Source organism: Haliotis cracherodii, unplaced genomic scaffold (assembly GCF_022045235.1).
Source record: "Haliotis cracherodii isolate W230 unplaced genomic scaffold, xgHalCrac1.p SCAF_9, whole genome shotgun sequence".
In the NCBI taxonomy this organism is placed as follows: Eukaryota; Metazoa; Mollusca; class Gastropoda; order Lepetellida; family Haliotidae; genus Haliotis; species Haliotis cracherodii.
This window is the reverse complement of record NW_027266343.1, coordinates 1,844,255-1,855,092: the sequence shown is the minus strand read 5'-3', so window position 1 is coordinate 1,855,092 and position 10,838 is coordinate 1,844,255. Positions and strand designations below refer to the sequence as shown.

Sequence of the window (10,838 nt, the reverse complement as noted above, 5' to 3'; positions counted from 1 at the left end):
ATCGTTACCAACTGGTTCTGGGCCCCCATCATAGGTGTACATCTATCTCATCTCAGACATGGCAGTTCGGCAATGTTATGCTTTCTCAAAAGGCACAACACGTGCAACATGTAGGCGGGCATTTTCCTGTTGCACCGTGAAGTTGCGTCCCTGCATTTGCACAACGGGAGGAACATGACCTCCAACAATGTCGTCCCCGTAGAGTACGCCATTCGAATTGCAATTGACAATGATGAGTCCTGTTCTTATATGAGTTGTGATGCCACCCACAAACTGAGTAACGTAAGCAACGCTAAAACATTCTTGACGCCTGTAGACCCTTGCACGGCCAGCAGAGTTGTCGAGATGGAACCTGGATTCATCCATGAACTGTCTACTATCCAGTCTTGTCTTCACTCACTCACTCTGAACCTCAGAAGACCTCTACACTAATGTGGGCGTGCCTTGTGGTGACGTGGAAGTATAAAACTGGGCGTGTCGATGGACGCCTGGGCCGCATGTTGTGCTCCTCCAGCCGGCTGCTCACGGTTCTGCCACTAATTGTTCTCAACCCAATAATCGACCTCTTTGTTAATGTGGCAGTTTGTTTTATGTAACCTCTCAAACGTACTCTCTCATCTAAATTATCCTTCATTGTATAAAAATTATTGTTTAATAATGAACTATTAGGAGATTGCAAACACACACACACACACACACACACACACACACACACACACACACACACACACACACATTGGAAAATATTGGTGGTCTGATATTCGACAAACGGTGAATCACAACGCAGCCATGGTCGATTTGCAATGTCTTAAACGGCACTGTTTTCACACTTTATGGTAACTTGTGGTAGTGCCTGTAAAAAGGCAAGCATAAGTCAATAATTTGTCATTCAATTGTCAACATTTTTCTAGTTCGAAAGTTCCGAGACTCAGCACTGCCGATCGGAACATCGCCATAGGACGTATTCTACCGCACACAGCTTGTGTCATGGTAGACATCATTAATGCCAACATCAACGTCTTGCCCATGGCCGTCGAGATCTTCTCCAGATCTTAACCCAATCGAATACCTCTGGGATGAACTCGATCGACGTGTACGACAACGTCAAAACACACCAGAATTCGTACACTTATCCAGTCAGTGCCGAGGAGATGCAGAGCCGTGAGTGCTGCACGGGGCGGTCACACGAGATATTGAGTTGGGCGTAACTTTGTGGCCTTATGTGACATGACAATGAACAGTTTCCAATGCCTTTATACAACGATAAAATGTGACTATCGAGCTCCAAAATTTCAGATTTGTATCTATGATATTAAATTAAATATATCGACTTTATGAGGTACAATAAAAAATATCCCTGTGCGTTTCCTTTTTTTGAAGAGTGTATATTGCTTTATCCGAAAGAAATTGCCCACTTTGTAAACTATCAACTGGTGAGGAATTCTATTATTTGTTAATTTGTCCATCTTTAGAAAACGAAAGAAAGTCCTTCTGCACAGATTTTACTATATTGAACATTATGGATAATATGAATTTACTTTTCAATAATCCACGATTTGGAACATTGAGAAAAGTGTCCAAATTTTATAAAATCATCATGTCATTGTTTAAATCAAGTAACACTCTCCTTAATAATTGCACATATATTGTAACCTGAGTGAATCAGTATATATACACATGACATGTAGACATGGCATGTCATAAGTGTTGCCCTGCTGCAGATAACGTCTCCAAAGAAATGATATTGTGTTTCGTTGACAAGTCTGGCAACTTCGCTTTGAGCCATTCCTGTTTGCAGAATACCCACGGCGCATTAACGTTGATTGTCAGCAATCCGTTGCATTTATTTGCGGTTAAACACGTTTTGTGTGAACACCTGAAGGCAAGCAATCAGTATGTGTTGTTCACATTCACAAACCACGTTTAAAGATATCATGCTCCCAACAAACACCCAAAGAATTTACTGGCCATCATTTACCAGACTCTGCTGGTCACAAACACATAGATCAATTTTCGCCTGCTATCACAAATGCCGTCGAAATCCTTTTGGGACATTTTATGCACCCCAAACCTCCCATTTCTTATTTCTTTTGGATATTTTGTTGAGAGCTTAGCCCTGGTTGGCACCTGTTTTATGCTTCTTTATTGTGAACTTATCATCTTTTTGGACAGCCTCTGATAGGTAAATCGAGTTATTTTAAGCTACTGATCTGATTAGTTTAGTATGGAAGAACAAGAATGTTTCTTTTTAGCTTTTCTCCATGTTCCTAACATAATATATATTATCATGCCTATTTATGGCAAGATTATGATGCTCTGTTTGTGATGTGAAACGCCTTTAGAGTTGAAATGTAGACTGCCTGCATATTGCATTGTGTCTAAATTCATTCAAAGGAAGTGAGTGAGTGAGTGAGTATTGTTTTACGCCGCTTTTAGTAATATTCCAGCACTATCACGTCGGGGGACACCGGAAATGGGCTTCACACATTGTACCCATGTCGGGAATCGAACCCGGATCTTCGGCGTGACGAGCGACCGCTTTAATCACTAATCTACCCGACCGCCCCTCAAAGGAAGTGAAGCATCCTATGACCACAAACCTCGTACATATTGATGAATTTGTGTTATAATGAAAACTTGTTTATATTTGTGTCTAAACATATGTTTTGTTATATTCTTTGACAAACATAGTAAGTGTTTTGTTCCACGAGTGAACTTGACCGAACTTATACACACACATTTGTTTGATACTTCGGAAACTTAATCTGTTAAATCTATCAACAGCTGTCGAGTTTATTGTCTAGAAACCAGTATCGTTCTCCGAATGTTACCTCGTTCTTATTGAGCCATGTGGTTGATTAATGAACTGGATCAGTTCACATTGGACATGTATAGAAATTGCTTTTTACTCGCTGTTTACATTCCTTTAGATGTGAATATTCTTCTCCTTACGCACACTTTGCAGGTTGTCCGCACTTGGATGGGATTCAGGATTCAGGTGCTGAAAGTCTATGTCAGTCAGGAAGCTGGCCTTGTGCAGTGGTAGACTTAATACTGTTAGAACCATTCTTGATGTAGATTATGTTGGTACACGTTGGCAAGAGATTACCAAGAGTAATTATGAAAGCTTGTTCACTTAAATGGCGAAGAGAATGAAACGTTATTTGATTTAATGTAAAATAGAGATTTGATGTATCGTGTACATTATTGTCCTCATTCAAACGGAGTTTGCAGGGAAGAGAGAAACGGACCCCGTAACTCCGTCCAGGCAAACAAGTCGGTCATGGGTTGAGGTGAAGGTTGGGTTTTGTTTCAGTTCTGTGACTCATTAACTTTACGCTATTTCTTTGGATTCCCATCAGGCAAAGCTCTGCTTCCTGCAGGCAAAGTTCTTATGAATATGGAAAGGATCTTGTTGCTTTTATTTCCATGGATTTGGGTTCAAGTCAGGGTTTCATTATGCGGAACAAAACCCCAAAATCATTCAATATTTCATGATGAAACGTTTGTTTCTTTAAACATATGTTTATTTTAATTCAGTAGACATATATCTGTAACATTGGTACATGAGGTATACAAGTGTAGCACGTCATATGATCTTAAAACATTATCAAGATATGGGTACTATACATGTATTGGATTGACTGATATATTATAATAAGTAGGATGATAATATTTATTAATTCTTTCCATTCTCTGTCAAATTTATTCATGCTACTATTTTTCATTGTAATAGTTTTTTAAATATTTTACACACATCTTGCAATATTTTCATGAAGAAAGGAAAGTTTATTGGAGTTTTCTTTTTTCTTTACTGGTGAATGTATTTTTTGCAAGAAGAATTATATGGTTGAAAAGAGAGTTCTCTTAACTTCATTCCTTTTTGGTAAATAAAGCTCTATTTATGAATCTGTGCTGGAAATCTATTACTTTAACATCATTGGTACGCATTTTACAGTTAGTTAAATCATTATTGCGTTATATGCGTTGATTAAGTTCATTTTCCCATTTATTACTTGCCCGTGAAGAGATCACCCGTTTAATAAACATGCAGCTGTATTACACATTGTGTTATTCCAAAACGCTTGCTTATGTACTCTCGGAACACGTTTCACGAACAAATATTGAAAGCTCTCAACATCCCTTGGCTTATTCAACGACATTGCGTGTGGAGATGATAGATCACCGAGAGGAGCTTATGCAGCTGGGCGGACGTCACATGGCATTGTTTCGCCGATGGATCTGGCAAAGAAACTCCACAAATTACGTCATCGGGTATTAGTGTGACGTGATTGTAAACTTTGAGATTCAAGGCCCCGTTCCATAAAGCGATCGTATTGTAGCGCAACGACAGTCGTTGGTCTAAGTTAAAGTATGTGAGTTGCGAAAACCTTAGCGCTACGATCAGTTTGTGGAGCGGCCGCCTGAATTCCAAAGGTGGACCGTTGTATGGTATTAAATTCATAAATTTCAACTTTTGACGTGTTTGAAGTATTATTCTCATAAAACTCAATTGGATTATGCCGTGGATCGTGTAGGTGTCAGCCTATTCACACTCAACAGTATCATTCTAAAAACGTTATAAATGGCAAATAATATATAGAATACTAACTCGCTCCCGTGTAAAACCAATTTTATGAAACTCGTGAATAGTTGTGGTATCTGACGAGTGGAAGCGAGTCAGATACCAGAATTATTCACTAGTTTCATAAAATTGGTTTTACACGGGAGATCGTTTGGTATTCTATATTTATTACACATCAGAGGGAAGTTAGTTGTAGCTATGCGTTTATCATAAACTACTCTTGAGCCCTTATGTATAAATAAGCCGCGATACAAGATCTGCCATTTATTGCTTTTTTCCATGATTTACTGATATATAGCATGAGCGTGTAGTAATCAAGTATTGTGCCTTTAATTCTAAATTTGTCTTGCATTTCTTGATGAAACTGAAAGAAGGTCCGAAAACATACATCATATTTATAACCCTGTTGAAATTCTGAGTGAAATAGGTACCCACCAACCTATGCTTGTGTTGACAAGCGACTAATTGAATAGGGTGGTCTGACATGGTGTCTTGGTTGATTGTGGGACATTATACCAGCGTTGACGTTGTTTATAATGTAGTGTCAATAAAAACAAGCAACGTAATTCATATTCAGGAAATGGTTAGTGCCTTTTCTATTTTGTCATATATATATATATATATATATATATATATTATATTAGAGCTTTGAAAATGTTATATGTAAGATTGCCACCAAATAAAAAAATTCCGTGTACTGAACAGTGATATTACTAAATCACATCATTGAAAGGTTATAGATAAATAAAGATAAGCGACAAAACACTTTCTATTGTCATATGAAAACTCTAAATTGTATGATTCCGACTATATCATTAGCACGATTTTATAAATCGCTATCAAACACTGATGACGTATTTGCAAAAAGGTGAGCGTATCCTGACCCACCCGTCACAAACACATGCAAAAGCCCTTTGTAGTTTGATGCACATATGCAAAGGGGCGGGGATATCGATGATTTTGTCTTCTTGTTACAACTGCATTGGATCCTCACATCTACTACATTGTCTTCTTTACGTTTGCTCGATAGGAGAATATCAGACAAATTCATTCTAAAACCACTGAAATCTGTCTATCCACAATATATGTCGTGCTTTATTAACTTCAAAATTGGGCTCAACTGTTAAGGTCACAGAATTAATAATTCTGATCAATAATGTGTTATTGCAACGGGTTGTCGTGTGTTTATTAATCGCATAGCATTGCTACGTGGACATTACATCCAATCAAGCTGTCCACACTACCCCTGAGTGTCTACACACTCGCTACGGCTCGTCCTGGAATGACCTGGGTGTTCAAAAGTACACTGTCAACTTGATATATAATCGGAAATAGACAAGTGGTCGCTGGCGTTGTGGAATGAAGAGACCAGACTAGCGGAACAGAGGTACGGATTTGTTTCAGATACTTTGTGCACGCACTCATTTCCCTTTTTGTAGAATGTAAAATTTGTTTTTTATAGAAAATCCTTACATACACTGTCAAATATTTTTGGCACATACGATAGGAAATTACTTGACAAATAGGAAACCTTTATTCATTCTTCAACTTATCTTTTAATGGTTGAACAAGACAAGCATTTAACAATGATCTGTGTTCAGGACATTAACTATAATACCGTCAATTAACATAGTATTTTGTGTAACGTCAATAATTGTATTATTACATCAACAATTTAGGATATGCGTGAAAATATAATTACAAAAGTTCTATTAACTCCATAAGTGTCGATTCCCGATTGAAACAATTAGTTAACCCAGATATCTGTACGTAAAATAATTTAGCGTGAAACCAACAAATAACCAACAAATGGTATAAAATCAACGAGCGTATTACAAAATTAACTTGGTTTACAAATCAATACAAATTATTTCACAGCAATTACAATGACAGGGAACAATAAAATGGTAGCAAAATACTCAGTGACAGTATCAAATACAAAATATGATGATACTAATATTCACCTATCCGTAGCAGTGGTCAAGCTTCCGAGATAGGCCAAGGCTGGGAATCCGGGCTGATAAATGATCTTCACACGAAAGCTGGTCTTGATGTAATGTCAGATGAAATGTGAGATGAAACGAGAGAGAGACAGGGACGCGCCAGCTCCACATATATAGTCTATCCTTCCTACAGCACTTTCCACACAGTGCGAGACCAGTCCAGTGTCACTAGGAGATCATAGAATATTCCACATGTTTCTATAACGCTTGACATCCATACATGCTATTCCGGAAGTTTACATATAATTTGAGCATCTAACTTCCTCACCACTGCTTACATTAAATAGTACTACATTCCTGACAACTAATCATCGTCAAAATTCAATGCAATGACCTTCTACTGAATCTCAACATAAACAAAATAATACATTTACAATCATTGTATAACAATGAATTACACTGCAAATTTAACACTCTCTTATTACTATTATGTCGTAATTAAAACTGCAACTTGTATTAAGGAAGTGCATTTTTTCAGCATGAGGTACTATGTGATCCTTCTGGTGCTTGTCCTGGTGGTGGCTGTACTGAACCTCACAGCCGTATTACATCATGTTCATCAAACCAGTAAGTATGAGTGAATGTTTGTTGAAGCTGCCAGCGATAGTCCAACTACAATAAAAGCGACAAAACCCTTTCCACGGTCAGGCAAAAGAAATTTCTGCCAAAAGAGTCGATTCTACGATTCTGACTATATCACGAGCATGTGGTTATGAATCACTATCAAATAGTAATGCTACCATACGTTCGTGAAAAGGTGGGCGTGTACAAGTGATCCACAAGTGACAACATCAACATACACATACAGCAGATGTCACATGATATTTAAGGCATCTGATGGGGCTAATTTGTCAGTTGTTGGTATCAAAGATACTCTACGTGATTTTCTACATAATATCAGAGAAGATTATATACAATATTTACCAAATAATATAACATAACATAAATTCTTTTGTATCTTGTTTTGTATTCTTAGGTACAGATCATTTGATATTCTGAGAAGTGAGGCGAAATTTATATTAAGACTTGATATTCATTCAGCTACTGCTGCAATATTAGATATCCCCCATCTTGAAACAAAGCATTTTGTATGGGAGGCAATTCCCCTTTTGTCTGAAGCATACTTATTTTAAGCATTTTCTGGAAAAAATTATTTTCTTCGATAAAATCCCAAGGATTCTGTAGTTTGGAGACTGGTCGGTTAATATCAAATATGCAAAGAAAATCCCCATTCTTTAAAGAGTAAAATGTAAATTTCTTTCAAAGAGACAAGTAAAGTTTTGTTCTTACTTTGTGTAGTCCCAATGGCTCTTGAAGAAGCAACACATTATTTATAAAATCGAATATTTGTTTGTGTTTTTTAGGACAATATTCTCCAGATTCAAGACTGGTCAGAGTATCTAAAGATCAAATATACAAAGAAAGAAGCGAGCATGTAAAGCGTGAATGTCGTAATTCTAGCGAAGGTTTCGTTGGGAACATACTCCGCCATGACAACTTGCATTTAGCCTACTGTCCTGTAGCCAAGGTAGGCAGCACCTTCTGGAAGAGAGTGTTCATCTTCTTGCATAACGACACAGGTATAATTCCTGTGAAGTCTCCCTTCGACATCCCTCGCGCATTCGTGCACTATGGAAAGAAAAACAAAACACAGGTTTCTCCTCTGGATGAATTTACCAAGAAGACCATCTTTGGCAATTACACCCGTTTCATGTTTGCCCGTGATCCTTATTCGAGACTGTGGTCTGCATACCTTGATAAGTTTTTTCTTCCTGACTTCTGGAGAAGTTTTGCATTGGATATAACAAGACAACGACATGACTCAACAATCGAAGCTAGGAAGTGTGGCAGTGATGTGAGTTTCAGCGAGTTCCTTCAGTACGTAGTCTCTCTTCTGCCAGAAAACATGAATGAGCATTGGCAGCCTATTCAGTACAGATGCGACCCTTGTCGGTTTAAGCCAAACATCATCGGAAAGCAAGAGACGTTTGGTGATGATTCCAGGTATATTTTGCAGGGAATCGGAGAGGAGTGGATTACGAATGAGTTTGATCAGCATGCACAAGTTGAAGAAGAACTCAGTATGCTAATAGATTATAATTTTCTTATATGTGCAAAACTCCGGTTTTATTGGAACTGTACATCAAGCGTAGACATAGCCAGGAGGTTATGGAAAGTGTTTCAACTGAATGGCTACCTCCCTATCGAAGAAACCGTAGAGAGCATTTTAACCAGAATGTCCCAAAACTTTTTTAATGGAGATATGTTTAAGAGGTATGTTTTGGAAGTATATCGTCAAACTCCGGCTGAGGAAAGGAGGGCATGGAAACAACAGAGAAAGGAGGCAATAATCGGGGCATACAAAACCGTCCCTTTGAAACTCATCAAAAGTATTACTAAGTTATTCTCAAACGACTTTGAATTGTTTGGATATGATACTGCACCTCCAGATAAGAGAGACGCATAATCAAATTTACATATAATACATACTTGACGTCTCCTCTCCGTCTCCGCTATGTGAGTGGAAGCCTCTTCTACGTAGGAGGACGTATTATCAGAGAGTGGACGTCTCCGCTATGTGAATGGAAGCCTCTTCTGCGTAGGAGGGCTTATTATCAGAGAGTGGACGTCTCCGCTATGTGAATGGAAGCCTCTTCTGCGTAGGAGGGCTTATTATCAGAGAGTGGACGTCTCCGCTATGTGAATGGAAGCCTCTTCTACGTAGGAGGACGTATCATCAGAGAGTGGACGTCTCCGCTATGTGAATGGAAGCCTCTTCTACGTAGGAGGACGTATCATCATCAGAGAGTGGACGTCTCCGCTATGTGAGTGGAAGCCTCTTCTACGTAGGAGGACGTATCATCAGAGAGTGGACGTCTCCGCTATGTGAGTGGAAGCCTCTTCTACGTAGGAGGACGTATCATTAGAGAGTGGACGTCTCCGTTATGTGAATGGAAGCCTCTTCTACGTAGGAGGACGTATCGTCAGAGAGTGGACGTCTCCGCTATGTGAGTGGAAGCCTCTTCTACGTAGGAGGACGTATCATTAGAGAGTGGACGTCTCCGCTATGTGAATGGAAGCCTCTTCTACGTAGGAGGACGTATCGTCAGAGAGTGGACGTCTCTTCTGTACAGGTGAACTTCTCCATGTCTGGTTCACACCACAATGTGACTGGACGTCTCCGCTATGTGAGTGGAAGCCTCCTCTACGTAGGAGGAGGTATTATCAGAGAGTGGACGTCTCCGCTATGTGAGTGGAAGCCTCTTCTACGTAGGAGGACGTATTATCAGAGAGTGGACGTCTCCGCTATGTGAGTGGACCCTCTTCTACGTAGGAGGACGTATTATCAGAGAGTGGACGTCTCCGCTATGTATGTGGAAGCCTCTTCCACGTAGGAGGACGTATCATCAGAGAGTGGACGTCTCCGCTATGTGAATGGAAGCCTCTTCTACGTAGGAGGACGTATCATCAGAGAGTGGACGTCTCCGCTATGTGAGTGGAAGCCTCTTCTACGTAGGAGGACGTATCATCAGAGAGTGGACGTCTCCGCTATGTGAGTGGAAGCCTCTTCTACGTAGGAGGACGTATCATTAGAGAGTGGACGTCTCCGTTATGTGAATGGAAGCCTCTTCTACGTAGGAGGACGTATCGTCAGAGAGTGGACGTCTCTTCTGTACAGGTGAACTTCTCCATGTCTGGTTCACACCACAATGTGACTGGACATCTCCCACCATGAGACTGGACACGCCCACCGTGTGACTGGACACGCCCACCGTGTGACTGGACGTCTCCGCTATGTGAGTGGAAGCCTCTTCTACGTAGGAGGACGTATTATCAGAGAGTGGACGTCTCCGCTATGTGAGTGGAAGCCTCTCATACGTAGGAGGAGGTATTATCAGAGAGTGGACGTCTCCGCTATGTGAGTGGACCCTCTTCTACGTAGGAGGACGTATTATCAGAGAGTGGACGTCTCCGCTATGTGAGTGGAAGCCTCTTCCACGTAGGAGGACGTATCATCAGAGAGTGGACGTCTCCGCTATGTGAATGGAAGCCTCTTCTACGTAGGAGGACGTATCATCAGAGAGTGGACGTCTCTTCTGTACAGGTGAACTTCTCCATGTCTGGTTCACACCACAATGTGACTGGACATCTCCCACCATGAGACTGGACACGCCCACCGTGTGACTGGACCTCCGTATCATCACAGCCAGCATGTACGCCCAGGGTAGGCAGGTGAAACAACTGGTCAA

The 10,838-nt window shown here is 40.1% G+C and overlaps 1 protein-coding gene across 1 annotated transcript; it reads left to right on the top strand.

The window, feature by feature from the left end:
• Positions 1-7,067: 7,067 nt before the first annotated feature.
• Positions 7,068-9,055, top strand: LOC139453008 (carbohydrate sulfotransferase 11-like). The gene is made up of 2 exons (XM_071234636.1): positions 7,068-7,155; positions 7,953-9,055. The coding sequence occupies exons 1-2, from the start codon at positions 7,068-7,070 to the stop codon at positions 9,053-9,055; spliced, it is 1,191 nt and encodes a 396-aa protein (XP_071090737.1).
• Positions 9,056-10,838: the final 1,783 nt, after the last annotated feature.